Raw genomic sequence first — 25753 nt, 5'->3', positions numbered from 1 at the left:
AAAAACAATTTGGACTAAATAGGATATATCTAAAAATTGTCGTGGGCAGTCGAGTCGACAAAAAAATATAATCTCAATGTGTATACATGTTATATACCTAGGTATATAAATACATTTTATCCAGACCGTTAACAATACCTGAACAATTTTCTTAGTTTTACGAACTGTTGGAGATTAATTCAGAATAGAAAAAATGCAATTTTTATTTTTCCTTGCCTTCCGCTTGTTAACGATAAGGCTATCCGGTGCTTGTTTTTATCTGTTATGTAACGATGTATAAAAATGGTGTTATAACTCCTGCAAAATCTTTGCATACAAATCTCCATATTTCAGAAATCATATTAAGAAATTTACAAATATGCATATATATATGTTTATATATTTATATTCTATATCTATAGGCGAGTAACCATGGTCATAGTATGTTATGTTTTGTATGCCTCTTGCTAACACCGCAAACTAACAGACGGCACAGAAGGCTGATCATTCAGAATCAGGTCATGCAGAATCATTTACGAAAGACCACACGACATTTCCACGTCCGTCGATCTACAACTGAGCGTTATTAAAGGCAGTTTTTTTCACGCACCACCAACGTGGATCCAACTGCCGAATGAAGTATTTTGGAACTAATTCGATTTAGGATTTAAGAAAAGTGCGTATAAAATCTTAAAAAGCAGCCAACGCATTTGCGAGCCTTCTGGCAATGTGAGAGATCATTGACGGCGGTATCTCTCAACATCAGGTGAGCTTCCTGATAAAAAACAATAAAGTAGCGAACAAGGAAAAAATTACGGGTGCGTTTATAAGTATAAAAAATTCAAAATGCTCTTTTCAACAACAATTGCTATGTCATGAGCTTTTATTTTACAATAAATAAAAATACAGATGGCCCAGTCGAGAAAACATGGGAAATCCCAATAGAAAATCGATTACGAAAAATCTTTAAAGCATTGGTATCCGTGCATAGCTTTCCATAACGATAAGTTTTAGACAAAAAGCACAAATAGTTCCGGTTGAACGACCGCTCTGAGAATCGTACTTCGTGACCATGCCGATGCCTGGGCCATGATGTCAATGCAATAACAATTTGAAACAAGCAATAGATATTGTTCATCGGCTTGATATGATCATTCCGCAATATAAGGACTCGGATATTGCCACAAAATTATCTAAAATTGTGAGAACTCTTACACGTTAATCTACTTAATAATTGTTTATAGAGGGCAAAACGAGCCTGCAAGACGCCAACCAGACACCAAAAAGGGCAGTCATCGTAGCCCATGAACATGCGTTTTAGTGGGTCCGTTGTCGGCCTTTAAGGGAGGAGCATAATCTTTATTTAAACAATTGGATTATCCCCTAGGGGAGACACCTACCGGATATCGATTCTCTAATTAGCAAGAGTCACTGTCTTGTTGTTACAACCTGGTCTTCGCCATGTATTTGTTGCCTAGATCAGTAATTGTTAGCGAAAAGGCTTCCTGCATCTGTTTACCAGGACTATACTACAAAGACCTGGTACACAGCAGCACAATGAATTCTTACGACCTCAGAGTTGATATCTGCTCGCCACAAAACCTCTTTACTATATTCTCTCTCATATATTATAATCTATATTAATCGCGGCTCTTTGATATTTTAAGTGGTTGCGACAGTAAATACAGATTTATCGCCTAATCTGTGGCGCCACATAATCTTATGATAACAGTATTCTATTGATTTTATTGCAATTATCGACTGCGTGACCACCGGATTTCAAGTCACCCGTTACCCTTGGACTATATGGTTCAATAAGCTCACATTTGCAAAGGTCAATTGGAAAGTTTGATTTGGATTGAACTGGTTACAACTAAATCGCTTGCTATAGAGGAGCGGATTTTGAACCTAGTAACAATGACATAATTTACGCAGCAGGAAACATTTTCATAAAAAACGTATGACGTGATTTCGGATGTTTTTTTTTTTCAATAAATCAGTAGCGCTGCAACCTTTTTAGGTCTGGGCTTCAGATTTCCGTTTCATGATCATTTGCAATTATGTGATCAGCCTCCTGGGCCTGACATACACCGTCGACTCTAAGGCATGCCAGTGTCCTCACAATGCGCACATACAGAGAAAGTCCATTGGTGCACAGCCGGGGGATCGAACCTACGACCTCAGGGTTGAGCGTCGCTGAAGCCAACAGTACTCATAAACACTGTTATTACTGCGTAAATATTACTTATTTACACGGATGCGGTAACATTAATTATGATCTGTATAATCTAACAGTCAACGTAATGAAACATCACATTATCTATGATTACAGCATAATCTGTGCTAAATAGCTGGAACAAAAGCATGATGTAATAAGAATGAGGTCAAGTTCGATGACATTAAATCGATTTACGATAGTTGATTTCTAGGAAACCATGAAAACGTTTATTTGTCGATTCTATATAATGGATAATCTAATCAACTGAATCGGTGTTTTGGTAGGATTTGGTGTAAGTTTAGTTTGTAAAAAGGTTTCATTAAAACGAATGCTTAGACTATATCAATATTTAAGAGGTATTCTATCTTAAGTATTCTTAAATATCAGGATATATTTTTAAACAGATTTGGTAATTTTAAGACATTACTTAATTTCCAGACAATATTTTTCGACTTCATCGCAAAAAAAACTGCGTGATAATCCCCCAATACAGCCTCTCCATTTGTAAGAATAGTTTTATAAATTATACCTGAATTATAAGTACTTTTAAAATTCGTTCGTACGGTAAAGGAGAACATTGTGAGGAAATCGGCATTCCTTTGACCAAAAAACAGCGGCTACGTGTCCTGTATAGTCTACACCAACTTGTATTTTTTTTTTAAATTATCACGAAATAGATACATCTGAAGCCAAACCTAAATTCTCTAACACTGGTTCTTCTAAGGTAGTATATGTCTAGTCCCTGATACTTAAAAATAGATGAAGTCTTGTGAGAATTGTATCGCCGGATGCTGAACACGCCAACATTTTTATCTTTCAATTCAAATAAGGTTGGATCAACATACTTTATTGATTCCGGTTCGTACGTATTATGTACACCGGAAGTGACTTATGTTTAAATTTATTGAGCTTTGGACGCAGCGCTTTTTACTATAAAGTATGTATTTAAAAAAATCTTACTGGTATTTATACAGTCAAATACATTCTAATTAAAAAAAGCATTCAATCATAACGTTCGCAAGTTTTTTTAGACAATAAATATATAAAATATAACTCGTGTAAATGAATCTTTAATACACATAGTATTTATATTATAAACGTATCGTTACAGCCTTAATTATAATTATATAGTAGGTATTATTAATAAGATAATTATCATTAAAAAATATGATTCTATATATATATAAGTTTAAATATATTTGGTATATAAATTCTATACTAAGATTCTTAGTTATTTTCTTTATCCCACGAGTATGTTTGTAACCTTAGTCAAGCGTCAGAAACTCCCACGTTTTGGCCTACAGCGATCACCTTACATAAAACAAAATAGTTTTATAAGTATCACCTTTGAAATTAATCAATACCGACTTTGTTAAACCTATTTTTAGTTTGCTAATTTTATACAAGAGCAAATTACACAATAATAAAAAAACACCTCTAGCTCTTGGCCTCGGACTCCTGTATTAATCTCATGACATTTTTATATGTAGGTGATATGTTCCGAGCCTGACAAGCCGTAGGAGTTTTGCGAGCCAGAGTCGCACGCTCAGACCACTAGTACCACACTCCTTTATATTTATTGTAGTCACAAGAAAGAGTGTAAAAAATAGCAATAACTTGGAACTGTTATAAGGTGTTTCTAATCAAATGCCAAATGGTGCAAAACGGCCATGGTGACTCTAGTTTTGGAGTCCAAGGCTCATTTTGGTGTCATCAGCGGAGTTCATATGTTGATTAATATTTGAAAAACACTAGCGACCTCGTTCCTAAACTTCCAATATGGATACAGTTCCCGACGTTTTTGTATCCAAGCTCGCTCTCAATATCCTTGGGATAGCGTGGATCAAAATCTCATTATTGGGATCCAAAGCCTTCTCTGTTCTATGGCTAATAAGAGTTACACAGTATTTTCGAATCAATTTGGCTAAGAGAAAAGATTAGAGAGTAACAATTCATATTAAAGGCCGGCATCGCCATTGCCAGCCTTCTGGAAATGTCAGTGGGCATAACTTAACATTACGATGACATGACATGACAGAAAACAGTAATATGAAAAAAAAGTTCTGGTAAGCCAAATTTATCCTTAACAATACAGTTGTTACATTTGTCTGCCTTCAACCATATTTCAAAATATAAATTAATTCCGCCAACGTTATACACTATGCACTAAAATGGCGACCATGAAACATAAAACTGTTTTTGGCAAATTAGCATAATAAAATTTGGTCTAACTCAAATACCAAACCCACTCAGTATTGTAGGCTTTTTTGCAATGACTCAGCCTTAGTTATGGTCTAATTGTAAGGCATCATTTACAACAATAATCTCGCATTTTTTTATCCTGACATTATAAGACCATTAAGATGCTGTTATTTATTTGAAAACGACTTTGTGGCTGGCTCTGACTACTCCATCGCAATATACCAATTTAATGATTTTAAATGTTGAATTAACAAAAATCTGGTTATTAAAATAGGACCTAAGTGATTGCCCTCCTAATTGTTTAAGTTTCCTAGTCATTGTTATTTACATTTGTAATATATAATTTATTACATTGTTTTCTTTTGTTTCACCCATCTTCAGTCAGGTTCTTGGCATAAATCAAATGGTATGACTTTGATTAGATAATTATGAGGCAATTAACAAATTCAACGATTTGTTTTCTCTCCGTAACTGGCAAACTGTCTAACTGCGGCAAGTCTTGCCCTTCTCAGGCGAAACACGCAGTCTGTGGTTTCCAAGAGGCCCGAAAGGGGTTGACGTGTGTCTGAAGTCTCCTTTCGTATTCTTCGGTTGATCTTTTAATGTCTTCCTCGACAGTGGTGATTCCCAACATTTCTTTAAATAATAATAATAGCCTTTTATTTCAGATTCTTTTGCACTTAAACACATTTATATTTCTTTTTAGGTATCTTTGTGCCCTATTTATGCATTTCTTCCAAATGCCGCTATTATTGACTGGAATAGTGCAGTCAGGAATGACGTATGACTCTCTGCCATGTATTTCCTGCTGGTTCCTTAACGGTCGATCCAACTTTTAAGTTGTCTTCTTCTTTTGGGATTATTGCGCCTTGGCCAACAGTTTATGTATTATAAGTATTAAAAAAAACATGTTTTTAGTTATTTACTTAAAAAAGATACCTAATTAGATGTTTTCAACAGAAAATGTAACAAGCACTGATAAGCCTCTGCGTTTTTATCATAATTATAATTTATGTTTAAATTGACGTAATTTTCCAGTAATTCAACCCAAAATAACGACTAAATCACGACGGTTTAAATTATATAATTGAGAGTAATTCTTATGACAAAAATGCATGAACTGCACACAGAAGGCCACGAAGAGCACGAGAACAATGTAATTGTGTAATTTAACACACTATAATTACTTAAAAATATACCACGAAATGTTAATTGTGCACGCTTCTCGCTAATGTCTTCCGCCAAGTATTTTTAACGCGAATTCGAGAAGTCCTGGTACACATTTAGATTATTATATAAAAAATAATATAGATTTTTGGCAAAACATTCCAGCCGAATCTCGAGATATATTAATATAATAAAGCACGTTTCAATGACATTTATTTCTAATGATTACAAATGTACTGTTTAGATTTGTTACATAAATATTTTTCTCTTGTTATCCTAATATCCTAACTTCCTTCAGTATCATTGATCGGAATCCTTCAGGTATTGAGGCATCCTCTAACATTCACTCTACACTCTAAGACGAAAAACATTGACTAACGAAGCTCTCGTCTTGGATTTGACATACAGGCGTGGCTCCATCGCAAGTCTTCTTTCTCTAACTGGGTATTTAATTAAAATACCACTAAAAGCATAAATTTTATTACCTTATGCCGCGGTGCATCGTATATTAAGGTCAGTATGCTATATAGATTAGCTGTTAATGATATCGGGGTTACTGTTACTGAGGTAATAAGTATAAGCTATAATATCGTAAGAATAAAGTGCTTAATTCATACAATTTGTACATATGAAAAGTGAAAAAAATGGCGTCGCAGGTGTTAGTACAAATACAATCCTCATTTATCTAATCTTTGAATCATGTTCACGTTTATTTAACTTAAAAAAAACAAAAGACAAAAGAGAACAGTGTCTATTTATTTATTTTATTTGTTATTACTAACATAAATTATATATCAAAAAACGATTATACTAAAGATGTAGCCAATGATGGAATACATAATATTTACAAAAAGTTTCAAACATTTGTAAAACGAAATATCAATCAAAACTATCAATACATTTACAAATACCGGCAAACTTCGAGCATTAAACAAGGTGTGTGTTGTGTGTTGATGTGACAATAGGTATATGTACGTGAGGGTGTATATTAATAATTATTATTTCCATTAATTAAATCGAAAGATCTAGCAACTTTGCAGTTGTCTCGTTCCTGTTCACAAATCCTGTCCTATAAAACTTTGAATAGCAATTTTGATCGTTTGATCACCTCACGATAACCAGTTCTTATCTCTTGGAGGAATCTGTAGGATTTGTGAATGGACACAGTGAGTCACTGAGTGACGTCACCTCAATACTATACACCAGTTTACCATGCAAATTTGTATATCAACCGTCTTCAAACTAAGGAGGTTATCAGTACTACCTGTTACTTATGGAAATCAATAGGTTTTAAGTTGATTTATTTAGGTGTATCTTTGTTATCCAGAGATACGAGAGAGACGTACGTGTGCCAAATAATTACACTCAGAGTGGTAAGAGGTCGCAACTGTTAGCAGTGCTAAGAGCGCGTACTAATTTACTCAGAGAAGAACCATTTGCGCGCGACTTGCGCTCCCTTAATATTAGTATGTAAGACTGATATATATTTAATTGCAGATTGTCATTCATTTGTCATAAGACGGTTAAGGTTTTATGTTTTCTTGTTTATATGTGACATTAGGTTCTTAGTAAATTTTTTGTTTTAATAACTTTCCTATCTTGCACGGTGGGCTGACGAGCTTAAGAAAGTTGGTGGAGAGGATTGATGGAGCCAATTGGAGGAGGCTATAGGCCTCCTCCAATTGGCTCCATCAATCCTCCTCAATAAGAGGTCCTTGAAAAAAAAATATACATCTATATTTTATGTTTACTTTGTAAATTTTTCAAGGAATAAATTAGGCTTAATTATTATTGTTATTATTATTATAACTTTCCTATTGTATTAGTATAATGTTACTATAAGCATAGAAATAAATAAACTCGAAGATTCCAGTATTTTTGGACCAGAATTTAGGAAAAGGCTGGACGAATTCCAGTATTTTTTACAAAATTATGAAAAATATTTAAAATATTTTCTTTTTATTTCGAAAAATTGAACAGTCTCAATGGTTAGCATTACAAAATGTTCCATATGTTGGTATAAAGCTACTAAAAAGGTAGGTTAAGTTACAAATCATATTTCGGCGAAACGAAGTTTGGGAAGCTAGTAGGAAGATAATATAAAATATACCTTTCTATAGCAATAAAGGTATCAGATTTTTAATTTACTGTGAAGTCCAATATAATAGTCCAATAGTTAAAACAATATTGAAACAGTACTTATGTAGTACTCAATATCGAAATGATAAAGCAATACAACTTTCTCTACTTAACAAAATAGTTGTGCGATACCCATCATTATGCTTAAGCTTATTGAGAGCTTTCTCTGTGATTACAAAATTTTACGACTTTTATCTAATAATGTTTACAAAAAGAAAGTGTTTAGTACTTTTGGAGCCTCTTCAATGCCAACATTTCTACATAAATTATTACCGTAGATAAACTGTGGTTATATTTGAATCACCAAGTAATAAGTTCTTGCAGGACATAAGAATGGTTTTGAATAAATAAAAAAATAGACTATATTCAAGTACTATAAGGTTCGCATTAAGTTTATGTTCTTTCGAATTCTTCCATTTGTCCATCTTTACCACTATGTTCCACTATCTCTTTTATTTATTTACTGTTTAATAAAATTAGCAACCTTTGGATGTCTTTGTCAGTTCAAGCTTAGTTGTACGAGCCAAGGCTGTACATTTTGCTCACAGGCTGTACATTTTGCTCACAGGTTGTACATTTTGCTCACAGGCTGTACATTTTGCTCACAGGCTGTACATTTTGCTCACAGGCTTTCTTAGTTTTATAAGCGTGGCGACTTTTTAAATCGTTGGAGTTACGCCCCGAGAGTATAGGCCAGATGTGGCCACACTCTTCAACTGTTACAATGCCTACATTCGGTACATATCAATTAACATTTCATTGTTTCGCTTATATTTTTATACGCGAATATAGAGGAAAACTAAAATTCTCTATTATTTAAAGCACTCCGATGACGCAGGAACCGTACATAAATAAAGCAATTTATTGGTATAGCAAGACAATGTAGAATCCTCACTATTGTATACAATTTCACACCTAATATAACAGAACATTCAAAGCCCAGAATATAAAGATGTTCAGACTTCCGTCAACACTTGGTAACGAATGGCTCGACTATTGTGAGCACTGTTTACTAACAAGCAGCCAGTTCTATGGCGAAGTGCATTGCACTCTGTAATAGGCAAAACAAACATTTGAAATAATATATTTGTATCGTGACTACGATGATAATTTATGCGAATTAACTGTGTACAGTTGTGACGTTGTCATCGGAAAATGTTACTTCTATGTTAGGTTAGAGGTAGAGGCTGTTGCTGTGATCGCAATGTAGTTAGATATAGGATAACTTAGACAAGGCTAAGCACTATTAAAGTGAAACTTTTTTATCGGCGTTGGAAAAAAAATAGCGTCACATTTTTCGGTTGCGCGTCACATTTTTCCGTGACGCGCCATATTTTTCTTGTCCCTATCACGGTTGATTCAAAGAGATTCGAAGGCATTAGTAACAAAAATATATAATAACGATAACAATGGTAGTAATAATTCTATTACAATTAATGAAATTCTGTAATAATCTTAGTAGTAATAGGGTAAAATGAAATAATTGTATTATTTATCTATGATAATAAAAGCCTTTTCTTAAACTTTATCTAATTTAACTTTATTTTACCAATTTCTGTAAAGTTGGATAAAGGAGATAATTTTTTCGAAAAATAAGGTCATACAGAAGTTTCACTTCTTTCGTGTGTACACTAGTACACGCACACATTTTTTAAAAAAAATAAAGAACTGCACAGACGTTTGAACACAATTTCACCTGATGTTAAATAAGTCGCGGCCTATCGGAGAGCTTGCCTGTCCAGTGAATGCTTATGTGAATGAACCCATATTAAACTGTCTAGGAAAGATGCATCTGTTATTACAAGAAACGACGATCCAAATCGTGCATTGCCGCACCTGGGGATGTCAATAAAGCACAATGCTACGCTTTTCTTGACAGTTGACATTGACAGATGACACTTGACACTTTAAACATATTTACAATTTTCGCATAAAAACTTTTCAGGCGTGTCAGTTACTTTTACCGTAATCTAAGTATTTGAAAGCGACGAACCGAAAGTTTTGTAAACGGCTTAGTAAATGCGCAGCAAAATTTTAACACATTTCTGCATAGACTATAAATAGTTTGAGACAGGATGGCCAGTCTATACAAAAACTGTGACATGAGAGCAATAAAGGCTTTATAGCTGTTTCAGACTTACGTTCCATTCTACGCAATTATTACGATAAAATTTACATTTTCAAATATTACTATTAGTTGACTCTTAGTAACATTAAAGTGCTGAGGTTTACCTTTAGTTGTCAACTGGCCCTGACCTTTCTAAAACACAGTAATGTCAAAACATACCACCGAGCTCCCCTTAAATGTACGCTTGTATCATAAAAAACTACATACTAGCTATAAGTAATATACTTATTTGTTTATAATAGCGTAAATACAATTGTACAGAATTACGCGAAAGATGCGTATAAACGCTATCATAAGTCCTTTTTTTTAAAGTCGGTTAGTACTAGAGCACGTTACCGTTTCATAATACGCTAATAAGATTAATAGACAAGTTAATCTACTTATTTACTTATTCGGTATTTTATTTGTGTCAATAGTTCGAAAGTAGAAAGTATATTTTTTAATTTAGTCGACATTTTTCTCTGTTCACAGTAAAATCGTAATTCTTAATACTTCCGCACAACTGTTGGACCTTTTTAAATTTGTAATATTTTGGTAACTTATTTTGTATTTGCATTATGATAAGCTTCCCTAATCTTGTGCAGTTGTAGCTGAAAAACCGCTGGTGTAGTTGAAAAACCGTTAAAATATTCGATAAGCATTGAATAAGTCTTGTGTAAATATTTACTTATGGAAATCGACCGTAAGACCGGCAAACGATAACACAGCTGCAACTCCAACCAACACGAATAGAATATTCAGCTTTTATGGCCAAACCTTAAGTCTAAAGTGACAGTTCTTTAGAAAAAAAAATCGTATTTGCGTTAGTCGGTGACAATATTGAATCTGGCATAAATAAACGTAGTTGACAAAAACTTCACTTGTCATTATTAAATTTAAGCCAAACTTATTTACCCCTAATTTTTTATTTAATTAATTTCATAACTTTTTAAAGAAATTGCTTTTGTAATAGTGTTTATTTAGAATCGAAATTTATAGTCTATATCTATAGATAAAAAAAGTTAAAGATAAGTTATCACAACGGTATATTTACACCGTATCCGGTGAATATTTGTAAACATACATTTCTAACTATACAAGTACGAACGCTGTAATAAGATCGTGATAAAGCTATAATGCAATATTTAACGTCTTTTACAAAGAGTAGGTATACGTCTCAACTAAAAAGTTCAAAGCAGAAAGTTCGTTTAATAACTGTTGCGTCTGCAGGCAATTAACAAAAGCGCTAACAAGGTCATTAAATCAATTTACTAAACAAAAAGTTAAATGCCAGTAAATGTCACACTCACCTCGTATAGAGACGTCATATTGGAATCACGATGTTAAATCAACAGAATCACAGGCCTAACACATTTTTTAAATTAAAAATAAAATAAAATGTCAAAAACAACTGTCAAAGTTCGCGCCGAACGCCGCGCAGAGTATGCAAGGTTTTCGTAATTCGAATATATATACGATCGTATCCGATACACGATCCGCGCGTGTGACGCGTTCGGTGTTTAGACTTGGCACTGAACGCTACGGGCTTCTACCGTTGAATGGCGCTGTTATGCTCAATGAACCGAGTTCGGAGGGCACAGATCCATTTGACCCCATAGCTTTTGAATTTATTTCGTATTTATAGGGGCTCCTATTAGGATTTATTTGACATGTGACCATCAGTGGGCATATAAATGCTTGAATAAATAAAGCGTTCCTATTAAAGGATTCTTTACCATAATGGATCGGAAATACATCAGAATAATTTAGATTTTATTCAGGTCACTTCCTAGTAAAGTTTATCAGCTGGATATTACTGGAGATAAAGATATTATCAAGAAATCCAGACGTTTTGAGATGCACTATAAAATACTGCTCAAATATCCTTAGTTCCGAAGCATTTCTTAATCATCTACAGTAAAAGCTAGCGGTGATGAAATTTCTAAACAATGCATGCATATTATTTGCAAGTAATTATTATAATTTATAAACAAAGCATTCGCAAAGCTCATAGGTGCCAATATGAAGGTGTACCGTTATTGCAACAGCAACACTATACCGTTTGTTAATAAACTTAAGTCGGTCAAAAATATGAAAATACATTTAATCCTTATTATAACGTAAACGGTCCGAAATTGCTAAAATTATACAAATTACAAACAAATAAACGGTCATACAATCCTGTTTATATTTAATTTTTCATTGCTTTAACAAATTTTTTTTTCGCGCATTTGTAACTGTAGCACCCTATTTGGCAATTTAAGAGAGATTACATACTAATTAATTTGAAATATCTATATTTTGTCTTTTGTCAAGATACCTTTTACACATGAAGAAAACATATTTACTTTATAAACGGATTGAAGCTATGTATTATTATTATAAACTTATAATTATTTACATACTTTTAAATTTTTCCGACGTTTCGCGTGCTTTACAGTGTGCGTGGTCACGGTGACGGACACATTTAAAAAGTATTTTCTTAATGTGTAAAAGCTATGTTAACAAAAGACAATACTATGTGCAACAGTACCGACATATCAATATTTTTTAGGTTTTCATAATAATGTATGCTAATAGCTATGCCGGACCTTGGCTTGGGCCGTCGCGGGGTGGTCAATCGCCTGAAGGGCAGAACGGAAGCTCACTGGAGTGTGCGAAGAACGAAGAAAAGGTATGTGTGTGTCCTTTCGCAAAGGCCTCATCCAAATCTCGCCATTCCTGCTATTCACATTCTATTTTGTCTTCCTCTGTTTCGTTAATTGCACCATGGGTACCAGTTTAGAACTTACTTGCTCCAAAAACAATTATAAATATAAACAATTAATTTAGACCCCTCAAACTGAAAGTTCCTGTCAATATTATATCTGTTTGGCATACGAATCACCTTGAATATTGACAGTTGACATCCGAGTTTTAAACAAATCATTATTAAAGGGCTATACTTCGAGAAGGCTATACTGAGAATTATTTTATTTAAATAAATTATTTACATTATTATTCCCACGACAATCGCGTAACAATCCTGGGAAAAATACTATAACGATCAAGTAAATCGACTAACTGATTAACTGATAACAATCTTGATAGATGTGGGCAATGAAAATTGATTGATGCCGACGATACGGCCCGTATTGTAAACGATAGTTTTTTTTTTAATTTACGGTTAGTATAGACAAAATCTTGTAATTAAATCGAAATAAAGAGATGCAGAATATCGTCAGAGGAAATATGACGTTATCATTACTACGATGTGTGTAAGAATAAAGTCAGGAATTATATAATTGATTATATTTGTGTATCATTTAAAAGAAATACTGTTTTGCGATTTTGTTTAATTATAAGGGTAATTTCACAATTACATACGTATTTTAACACGACAAAAAACGCATTTTTTCGTCGTTAGGGTCGCTTTTCTGTTTCTGTTTCATGATCGTTTTTTATAACAGGCAAGTAGGTGATTAGTCTTCTGCGTTTGACTACTATTCTTGTATGGGGTATGCCTTAGACCTCATGTTTTTCTTCATCATACGAGCGAGTGTTGAATGCGCACATAGAAAGTTCATCGTAAGTCCGAAGTACGGGCGGTATTCGAACCTACGACCTCAGGACATGAGAGGCCAACATTTCTCGTATATCAATGAATAAACAAATTATAAATCGTTGGAAGTCTAATTTGTGGTGACATCTTAGACTCAAGTTTTTTTTTAATGTAATAGCAGGCAAACGGGCAGGAGGCTCACCTGATGTGAAGCGATACCGCCGCCCATGGACACCCACATTGCCAGAAGGCTCGCAAGTGAATTTGATAGGTACACTTGCTATTTCTATTTATATCAGGTGCCTTAATGGGATTCGCCTGTGTGAACTTGAACTTCATATAATACGAGATATTGTGTTTCAAATCGCCTTATGTTTCATGATTTCTTCGAGCGATGGCTTTCACGCGAGTAGAATTGTTAAGGTTTTACATCCATTTTTCACTTTAAATTGAAAGAAATCGTACATATTAATAATTTAACTAACTTAAAATTTCTGTTCACTGAAAAGAAATGATAAATAGTGATTAATAATAGAAAGTTTTCATATTATATTGTCAATCACTATTTATTTATCATTCATATAATCCAAAAGGCATGGTCACAGTCTAATCACTGAATGAAACCTAGTGGTGACAGTCAAAATTACAAATTGAAAATATTAAAAGAAAAATTGTCCCTTCCAAAAGGTAGATTCATATGCATAAGAATAGACCAGAAACTTAGTCCAGAAGTTGTATATATAGCTTAAAATAACTCTGTCAGCGCGTTCAAAAAATTACAGTAACGAAATTTCCACTTTTACAGTAATAAATTAAATCAAACATTATCGAAATCCAATTATATAAAGTAAATACAGAACATATGATGCAAAAAACAAAACCTGCCTGTCTCTAACGTAAATTTGTTACGATTTCCAGTCCTCATTCACAATATTATTCTAAGTACAAGTTTAAGAAGAAACTATTCGACGAAAATCTATCAAAACTTTTGTCTCTTTAACGGTGAAATGTAATTTCTGTAATTTCACCTCGATAAGACACTTCACCAAGCTCTTGAGTATCTTGAATTCTCCGGTTACAATAAATAATCTTAAGGTAAACCCTAAAAGTTAAAAACCTGTTGAGATCGCACGTGTTTTCGCGAGACGAATTCGGTGCTGATCCGGTTTTATGACAACTTTCTAGTGATTCCCACATATCCTTATAAGTGCTAATGGATTTTATTGGACAATACGATAATTTGTTTAAGCTATACAACTTCATAGAGTCATAAATGGTGAGCTTTTGTGTGAATTTATTGACATTTGATGTCGCTTCGATTGAGTTATTTTTCTACGGATAAATGTTATTAAAATATACACATTACATAACAGAAACATACATGATTTAAAAAAAATGAACACTACAAACGACAACTTAATATTTAAAAGAAAAAAAACTGAATTGTTACTTCTATATAAAGTCAAAGACTTTCCGCTTTTTAACGTATGTTCTCACATCCTCTTTAGTAAGGTGGAAAATGTCAACATTTTCATAATTTGTGTTATACGTAGGTAGCTAAAACCCGAAATTTTGGCAAATTTCGCAGATAATCAGTATTCAACATTCATTAACTATGTTTTGTCACAGGAACGAAAATGTATTAAACTAGTGCCATAGTTAAACGCAAAAGAGGAAGAACACTTAGAAGGTGGGTAGATCAGCTTAAGGAAACATTATGTATGGCAGAGAGAAGCACACTGCACACAGAAATGGCGGCATGGATTTGGAATAGATAAATGTGTTAAATAAATGTTAAATGTTTATCTTTTATCTATTATTATGTTATGTATTTTTGTCTATTATTATGTTTTGTATTTTTGTCTATTATTATGTTATGTATTTTTGTCTATTAATATCTTTTGTATTTTTGTCTATTATTATGTTTTGTATTTTTGTCTATTATTATGTTTTGTATTTTTGTCTATTATTATGTTATGTATTTTTGTCTATTATTATGTTTTGTATTTTTGTCTATTATTATGTTTTGTATTTTTGTCTATTATTATGTTATGTATTTTTGTCTATTATTATGTTATGTATTTTTGTCTATTATTATGTTTTGTATTTTTGTCTATTATTATGTTATTCATTTTTGCCTATTATTATGTTCAGTGACGGTTCTTGTCTTTTATCTATTTTTAAACGACCTAAATGTGAATGAGTTTATGTTATTGTACGTAAAGCCGTAAGAATTAAGGCTATCGTTATAACATTAATTACTGTTAAATGCCAATGTGCTTATAATCGAAACTCGTAAAATTATATGATAGCGAAGTGCAAATAAACTGAGAGCAATAATTACGCTGTATTACAGTATAATTATTATTATGAGGCTTACATTATAAACAACTAAAATGGCTTCTTCAAATTAGTATACTGATTTTCTCAACTTGGAATTGTAACAGAGATTTATTTTACGGCTTCTATTTCGAAGCCATTGCGCTGTTAGTCATCCTCCAATAATTCTTGATATATATATATATATATATATATATAATGGATTTTCATTCTTATTGAATATAGTTTTAATATAACATACGGAAAACTAGATTGTTAGAGCTTTTAATGACATTCTTATATAATTAACTACGAAATCTTACAATTATTATTTGATTTTCTTAAGTTCGACGCCATTGCGCTGTTGGTCACCGTCCAATAATCTTAATATATATAAATCTCCTGTCACGATGTTTGTCCGCGATGGACTCCTAAACTACTTAACCGATTTTAAATTAAATTGGCACACCGTAAGCAGTCTGGTCCAACTTAGGAAATAGGATAGCTTAGATCTTTAATTAAGGTCGCAATTTTATTTTATTGCAAATTATTTGTCTATAATTAATTGACAGTCACAATTATCTGTTAACTCCAAAACATTCTAACAGATTTTATGATCGTTTGTGAATTGAATAGGCAAGTAGGTGATCAGTCTTCTGTGCCTGACACACACCGTCCACTTTTTGGGTCTAAGGCAAGTCGGTTTCCTCACGATGTTTTCCTTCACCGTTCGAGCTAATGTTAAAGTCGCACATAGAAAGAAAATCCATTGATGCACAGCCGGGGATCGAACGTACGACCTCAGGGATGATAGTCGCACCCTGAAGCCACTAGGCCAACACTGCTCTAATCGCTGTTATTAATACTTAAATATTTTTTTAATTACTATGGACTTTTATACTGTTTGAATATACTCTAATAATAATTTATCTAGAATAACGTGGTGCCTGGATATTGCAGCACGATGTATTAAAAAAAAATTACCCCATGTCTATCAAACTATTTTATCACCTTCCTAGAAGTTATAGATCACTGCCGTGTAAGGCAGTGTGACATAAATTAAAGGGAGAATGTTAAAATTTTTAAAAGCACAGTGCCTTTATATCTGGGGCCAGTATTTGGACCATAAGATTGACAACAATTATAAAAAGCTTAATTAATTAATATGATATTATAAGTTTTTTATTACATTAGGAAAATTAGTATGACATTTGCATGCCTATATTTATAAAGTCAAAAATCATTTATTCATATAGGTGACACAGTGTACACTTATGAACGTCAAAAAAAAAGAAATATACATAAAATGCTTCTAATTTTACATTTACTGCCAGTTCTCAAATCAAGGGTGTAGAACGGATGAGGAGAACTGGCAATGAACTCTCCGCCACACTTTTCAATAGTATTAATAATTTGCTGATTGTGCGGATTTTTTATAATCAATCGATTTAAATTTACCGGTTTCTTTGCGAATAAACGATGTGTTATTTAGCTTTATTATAATTTGATTATTTTAAAAATATAACGTCCGGAAAATTAGATTTTTCGTGAAAAACTCTTATTCGTTCATTTTCATGAGGGTAGTCACATAGGAAAACAAAAACACTTGTTAACAGCGAGAACATAGCCCTATTATGCAACCTAAAAAAGTTTTAAACAATTAAAAATGTCGCAAGTCAGGTATTATACGAGTGACAAGCTACCGATCATTGGGAAACAGTTAAAATGGTAAAAAATCGTGACTCCAAGTCACGAGCGACCAGTCTAGTCTACTTCTCGCTGACATGTTCATAAATATACAGTATTGTCTTACTTAATGCCGTGGTATATAAATTTATAGAAATAAGGGAATAATATTAATTGTTTTTTAGCGAAAAATTAATAAAAAAAATAATCAGTGGCGCTACAACCTTTGTAGGTCTAGATTTGATTTATGTATATCTTTCATAATCATTTGTTAACCTAATAGGCAAGTAGGTGATCAGCCTCCTGTGCCTGACTCACACCGTCGACTTTTCGGGTCAAAGGCAAGCCGGTTCCCTCACGATATTTTCCTTCACCGTCCAAGTTCGGTTTTCGGTTCAATGGGCATATAGAAAGTCTATTGGAGCACAGCCTGGAATCGAACCTACGACCTCAGGCATTAGTTATTTCGAATGTATAATACAATATTATTTTTTCTTATATTTGAAATATCTAGATCCTAATGTTGTAAAGAGAATATTTATTGGCATTGCATCCAGACTCCAAAACTACTGGGCTGATACTGCTTCACTTCTTTCACTAAGAAAACTACGTTAGATAGGCTAAAGAATATTTAAAATCAGGTTCTATACGAAATTACCTTTATTGCGTACGCTGCGGAAAGTATTGACAATAGAGCATAGACTTCTATATGTACCAGAAAAGTTTTGCCTTACAAATAAATATTATTCAATGTGTGCGTCCAACTCTTAATTCAATCACGTTCATGATATGCATGCTCATCAGGGACATATAGAAAAAAATACAGAACATTACCTATTAGTTCTTTATTCATAGATTATAATAATAACTCAAAAGCCCGTTACATTTTTAATCCTCACAAAATAATAATAATAATGACAACTTAGATTTTGATATATATTTTATCTTGTGTATCCTATATCCTAGCTACCTTCAGTACCATCATACGGAACCTCTTCACGGGTAAAGGCTTCCTCCAACTGACTCAGGCTATGGCTTTCCTTTTACATTCGCTTCCTCCTACCGCTTCTATTTCATGTGATAATGTATGATATTGTTACGAGCTAGGGGATCGGATAGAAAATGCCGTAGATTTATTCAAGGGTTTATTTCTTGGTAAATCAATGAGGAATTTATGGGCACGAATTAATTGCAGAGATGCACTAATAACACACAAAAACACAGTCACTATTTACTTCACTTATGCACACTTCACACAGTACTTTATTCGCACTTTATCGCTTCGGTGTTTCACTCTTGTTATCAGCATTCCAAACTAAAGGTGAAGAGTCGCGTTTCGGCTCGCTTATATATCCCTGGGAATAATTCTAAACAATATTCGAGAACTCTCTAGGCGGGCTTGCTACTGAGTAGCGATTGCACAATTCTAGAACGTCCGCACTCTTTGTCTCTTTCGTACGTTGCTCCGTCCTTGTCGTACGGCGTTCTAGAGTGCACAGTCCAGTTTCGAGAAAGTTCTGATCTTCTCTCTCTCTCTCGTATCATTTCGTCCTTGTCTCACATCTAGAAAGTTTGGTCTAGAATATTCCTTCATCAAAGGGGTATACCAAGGCCTGAAAAATCCTGAAAACGGGTCTCCTGAAAACTACACCACTCTACTACACATGTTCTGAAACCGACTGAAAAAAGGTTTCAGCTTCCTGAAAACTAGGAAATTAAAATTTTCTAATATGTGATTGACCCTCTCCTGAAACGGTCAGAAATCATATTACAGCCTGCTGAAAAGTTATCTAACTAGTGGAAAAATCTAGAAACATTGCAGTCGACCCGTCTTCGTAACAATATTATAAAGAATACTACCTGCACCCACGAAGTTCGTTTCTCCTTAATATGATTTTACTTAGCCTACCTTTTTAGTACATACCAACATGGAACACTTTGCTATGCTACCCCAGAGACAGTTCGGTTTTCCGAAACGAAAACTTTTTGGGGATTTTTTCTGTGAATTTTTCTCTATATAAACATCAGAGTTCAAGTCATAAGTTAAATACCGAATAAAAATAGGGGTTGATCGTAGGGGGCTGAAAATTAAGCATTGTATGTATTTTTGTATAGTGTATCATAAACACAAAATTGTTTGTCTCAAAAATACAAATTTAGGGGTAGACCAACCTTAACATAGATATTGTCCGTTTCGCATACCTAACCGATATGCACACAAAATTTTACGAAAATCGGTTGAGCCACTTCTGCAGAGTTTAATTACAAACACCGTAACACGAGATTTTATACATTAGATAATCTGGCTGATACTAGCGTCTTCTTTAGAGTCACTATTCAATAATTTGAGACAGTCATACGGTTTGAATATTCATATAGCTTTCACAAAAACTAACGTAATACCTTAATGGTAGCTATGAATATTTATCTTCATAATGGATTCCATTAATATGTGAGGTGACAATATGATTCAGGAGGAGCCATTACACACTATCAGCAAAGGCAAAGTGTACTTGTGTTTGGAGATTCGAGGGTTTATTATTCATAACTTTACGTGCCTTTAGTTTTAATATTAATTGGTGGTAGTGGTACACATCTAATTTCTGCACCGCTACCACCAAAAAGCCTGATGGAATGATCAAGGCTGTCCATCTAGGACAAAGGGCGCATCATTAGAAGGAAAAAATCATAACGTTATGTCACTGCAATGCGATAACAATACACACATAGAAATAAATAACTCTACATTTAAAAATATTTACAAAAACGACAACTTCAGTATAGGAACTGACATGAAGAATCCTTTTGTCAGTTCACTCGACGGACAATTAAAAGCGTCTGTTGATCTATGCAGTTCATTATTTCCATACTTTAAAGAGGTTAGATTTCGTTGAGGGTACCAAGAGTAGCAGCGGTCGATGTCGCCTCCTGACAACATCGGACACGTTGACGACTAGGCTCTTCCTCGTCACAGCTTTATAAGATACGTGCTGTTGCATCAAACAAAAGAAAGCCGATTTGATCGAAAGCCAACCTCCAGCAGTTCAAGATGAAGACTAAAACAATGGTTTCATGTTGTTTAGGGACAAAGAACTTGTAATCTTTTATATTTCTCAAGTGAAGAAACAAGAACTTGAAGATCACAGCTCGCAAATGTGATACCAGACCCATTGCTGATAGTACTGGTATAACAAATAGCAATAAGATACAGCAAAAGAGCATTAATTTTCATAGATAGTTTACAAACAAATGGACGCTATACATTGGTGTATTTGCGAAGATAATGTTCATATTCCTTTATCTATAAAGGCAATCAGACGCAGAATGGCGCTAGCGTCGTACCATTAATTGTATCTGCGCGTTGAGAAATTGTTGTAATGCCTTTAATGTTTTGATAATTTATCAATAGAATAGAGTCTTAAGAATGCCTATGTTTTAACATACCTATAGTTATTTATAACACAGTTAAATGGATTTTATGGTATCCGAGAATTCATTATTCGTCATTCGTAATTGCGGTTAAGAGTATGTCGCTTAACTCGAGTAAAATATTATATTTATTTCGTTAAACTACAGTTAGCATTAATTCGATATAACAGAAAATTATACTTGATGGATTACGTAATAACAATAAAATTCAATACATTTAACTAAGTAATAACTAATTTGGTGTTGTATGATGGTGTAAAAGTGAGTGTATATATGTGGGGTGAGCTCATGATGCAGGTTATTTTACGCTATGGATATTCTTAATACTCTTTCTAACAACGTATATTTGTAAAAAAACCGTCGAAACTTTACCGACAAAAGATCTGGGTGCAAAACTTGGGATTCAAGTCCAAGATTTAGGCTTGGGTAACTAAAATATACTTATACTGCCTTAACTAAAGAATAAGCACCTCAATACAGCGAGGAAATGCTGCCAGCGTTATAGGTACACTGCCGCAGGGACCAAACTTTTTAAATTTTATTTTTATTATTTTTTATTATTAAAAAGCAAGTTGAGAAAATTGTAAATATGTATATTTGATTGTAAGGATTACGTATAAACGTAATTAAGTAATAAGAACAATACTTACCTAAATATACTTTACATTACAACTATCGTAATTTTCACCTAGGGGTGTCAACAACAAAGGAATGAAACTCCAGCGTTCTTCTGGTCCGTTCTACACATACGTTTGAAAAGTGGCATTAAATTTAAATTTAGAACTGTTTTTTTTTTGTACTGATTTTTCATGTGAACTTTAATTAAAATTTTCAAAATCTTTAAGTATCCAGACGGAGTTATAGAAGCGTTTACGTGATTGTACATGATATAATAGAGACTACATTCTCATGAGACGTCGCTTGCCGTGGTAATTTGCAGGCTTTATAGCTATTTCATTGAATAAATTCTAGTCTAATTAAGTGTTTAAATCGGATATGTCCTATTCACGTTTTGCAACTTAAAGATATTTCTTGAGATAAATAGAGAATTCAGCTTTTTGCCATTACAAAAGAAGTTTATATATTTATTTATTTTCGTAATCCTACGGCTAACCTTAATTACATATAACAAAAAAAAATTTTTGCGTGTAATAGTGTTCACATAAGAATTGAAACTTCTTTATGGCCTTATTTTTCGAAAAATGATCTACTATATGCAACTTTACAGAAATTTGTTAAATAAAGTTAAATTAGATAAAGTTTAACAAAAGGCTTTTATTGTCATAGACAGGAATACAAATAATACAATTATTTCATTTTACCTTATTACTACTAATATTATAACAGAATTTCATTAATTTTAATAGAATTATTACTATCATTGTTAAAAATTAGGTTATGTACCTGAGTGTGTGTATGTATGTATAGGGGTGTGCTAATAATACAGGTAGATTTAGCACTATGCATATTCTCAATACAAGTAATGAGCGTTACCCATGATATAAGATTGACATGTATCAATTATACTGTTGGAATGTGATAATCTTTGAGTATGAATTAATCTTCTAATTACGTGAGGTGAAGTTTTTATTGTATTATATATAAGTTTATCAAGTCTAGAAATCGCTGAAATGATCAAATATTTTTTAATTTCCATTATGGTTTGATTAAATGACAATTAAATCATAACAACATATATTTGCTGATTCGAAGAAATATTATTTCATGTAACGGGCAGGAGGCTCTCCTGATGATGATGACATCGCCGCCCATATACACTCCCATTGAAAGAGATTGCGTTGTCAGCCTTTTATTTATTACTATATTTTATTATTATTACTTACTGACTTACATATATTTTATTTATTGTACGCTCATTTCATGAAGGACTATAAGTCGAATTGTTTTGGAAATACACAAATCGATAGTTTTTTTAGGATTTTTAATTTTTTTATTTAGCTAATGTCTGCTAAAACATTATGTAATAACCAAGACAATTTACTAACAATTTGTTGGTTGAAATATGTATGGGAATGTGTAATGAGTAAGTGTGTAATCCTTAAAATCCATTTGATTTTTAAAATAAAATCAAATAAAAATGAGTTTTTTTCATTTCATAACAATTCGTTATAATGTTTAAGATTTGGGAACCCTTTTAAGTAAAAAAATACCTGTGTTAGGGTGTTGCCAGCTTTTCCATAATAAACGCAATAGGATTTTTCTTAAATTAAATAAATTGTTTATCTCGTTCGAAACGCGTTTGGAGATAATATGGAATAAGGCTCATGTATATTAGATTTAAAATACGTAAAATATAACAAATAAACAAACGTATCTCGTTTTATATACAGCTATACCACAAGTATTCAATTTGACAAGCATGCCTGTATTAGATTGCCTTCCCATGACCTCTGCAGATTGAACCATCTCATTGTACGCGTCAATATTAACCCATACATTTTTGATTTCAACATTTAAATAACCTCGACTGATTGCTCTACTTAGGTTTGAGTGTATATTACAGACTATGATTCTTTTAAACGAGAAATATTTTTCAATGGCACTCGCTGTCAATAGAATTGTTGATTTGGGTTTAAGGCAGTCTAGGTACCCCATTTTATTATTTATTTTTTTGAAGTTATACTTTTGGCGCGTCAGGGAAAAATGATGATAGTAAACTTTTACGATGCGCGCGCACACACTCACAAAAAACCGACACTATGAAGTTAGCATAGTCAACAGCCATTTATTTAATTGTGTAGATTTTTTTTTTTATGATATTGAAATAAACTTTATTTACCTAGATAATGCGTCATAATAAAACTTTCAATGTCAATACCTTTTTCTATTGTTAGCGTCGTTTTTTCCACAAACGTAGTGTATTTATGGAAAGATTTTTATCTTGTTACGCCAAAGAAGTATAACGCGTGTATAAAAGTACCCACACATCTTTTTTTAGTATGGGGTAGTCGTTTTTATTCTGTTCAAATCATTGAATTGGTAACATCATAATGTATTCTCATTAAGCCGCCAATTAAAAATAGAAGATAAAGAAAAAAGAAAAAGCCTGGGAAGCGATCATTCTAATATAGGTAAGTATATATATAGGTAAGTTTAAAACTGTTTTCAATGTTACTATTGTTCAGAAATCAGTTCTAAATTAACTAATTAATTGTTTATTTAGACATTGTTCTTGACATGATACATCGTTACGTTACTTTAGCTGCCAATTTCTATTTTTTATTTGATGATAATCAATATTTATATTTTTGTATAATCGTAAACTATATAACTGGTGGGATTTGGAAAAATCTTGTACCAGTAGAACGCTACATTATCACCAAAATATTAACAATAAATGTCCAATGCAAAGTCGTGACGCGTTAGTTATAATTACCGTTTCGTATACCGAAGCAACGACTATTTTTTAACAACTCGTTCAAGACCGCCATGGAAAAATCTTGATAACGTTTTAGTGTGTGTAACATTCAACTAAGCGAAAGACAGAAATAATCAGATTAATACCAGCAGCTGAGACGATTACGTCGAGGCTGAATACGAAATACCATCCGTGTCACCTCGACTTCCGTCGTTTCAACAACTGAGCGTTTTTTAAAGTTTTTGCCGCGCACCACCAGTATGTGAAAGCCGATGTATTTCCAAATCATTTCGCCTTAAAGCCCTTCAAGGGAAGAGCGTACCAGTTCTTAAAAGCCCGACAATGCTTTGCAAGACCTCTGGCAATGTGTGTGTCCATGGGCGGCGGTATCACTATATAACGATGACTTTCAAACATGTGCTTCCACCAACGTGGAGACGACGTGTATGAAAATCATCGTAACGAGTGTAGCGGAGTCCGTAATGGGTCCGTTCCGCTCGCAGTGGAAGGCATTAACATTAGATGAGCCTCCTGCCCGTTTGCCTAATATTACCTACAAAAAAGTATATTCACCGAGAAAAGCTTTAGGCTAAAACACTGCTAGTCATATTAAAGATGTTTCTCTCTCTCTCCTGACTCCCCGTTTGCCCAGAAATTCTTCGAATTTGTTAAAAAATAACTTGTTTTGTTTTTGATATAATTGCCGTTTAACCATACAATAATGAAAATTACAACGTTTTAGATCAGCGATAACCTTGATATTACATAAATTATTGAGGTACTAATTTAGATAGATATATGACCTAAGCAGTTTCATTACGTACATAAGACTTCTATTATTATCAGTAGCAATTGCCAATTACATTGTAATTATATAACATATTGAACTGTCCGGTTGTTCGCTAAAGGCACACGGAACCAGGAAGGCGACGGAGTTCAAGATTGAAAGACATGGATGTATAGTAAATGGTGTTTAGTAGTTAATAAAATTGTTGTCTAAATAAAAACTTCGTAAAAATAAATTTTATCTTTTTATCTTTGAAACCTACAAAAGATAACCAAAAACATCTTCCTCAACGACGACTTAGTGCACACATTCAAGTACTGACAAATGACAGCCGACAACTCTTGACACTTGACAACTTCATGTGATATTAATAATGTGTTGCTTAAGTTTTTCTTAGTGAGAGTATTCTGTATTTGGTTGGCTAGAATTGTGACATGTCGCGTTAGAACTGATATGCCAGTGACATTAGAAAAGTCAGTAGCAAATGGAAACTCCGTTCGCAGCGGAATGTTACATGTCTACGCAGAGCAATAAAATGTGTAACTGACGTATCCAGCAACTATAACGTACTTGAACGAAGACAATACGCATTGTACTGTTTTTTGTGGCTATGCGTCTGAGTTTGACGTAATTTACAAGCGTGTAAAGGTCATGAGACTACCTGTTTTGCACAATTATTGCATACGTTACGGGTTCTAGCACAATTTGAACATAACACGCACTCAGTTCAAAGTAGTATATTTTTTAATGCCGGCAAAAGCACTCACTAAAATGGGTGTCCATGAGCTGCAATTTTGAGC

The 25753-nt window shown here is 33.2% G+C and overlaps 1 protein-coding gene across 2 annotated transcripts in view; it reads right to left on the bottom strand.

The window, feature by feature from the left end:
- LOC123720653 (leucine zipper putative tumor suppressor 2 homolog) overlaps positions 1 to 25753 on the bottom strand; it is an 89390-nt gene that overhangs the window by 34946 nt on the left and 28691 nt on the right. Inside the window, exon 1 of one of the 2 annotated variants that reach the window (XM_045677354.1) lies at positions 11123 to 11330. The exons of the other annotated variant lie outside the window; for it this stretch is intronic. Within the exon in view, the coding sequence (XP_045533310.1) occupies positions 11123 to 11140 (18 nt within the window). The 5' untranslated portion in view covers positions 11141 to 11330. Of the gene's footprint in view, positions 1 to 11122; positions 11331 to 25753 lie in introns of those variants that run through there. 2 annotated transcript variants of the gene reach the window in all.

Source organism: Pieris brassicae, chromosome 2 (assembly GCF_905147105.1).
Source record: "Pieris brassicae chromosome 2, ilPieBrab1.1, whole genome shotgun sequence".
NCBI lineage: Eukaryota > Metazoa > Arthropoda > Insecta > Lepidoptera > Pieridae > Pieris > Pieris brassicae.
This window is presented reverse-complemented; position numbering and strand designations above follow the sequence as displayed.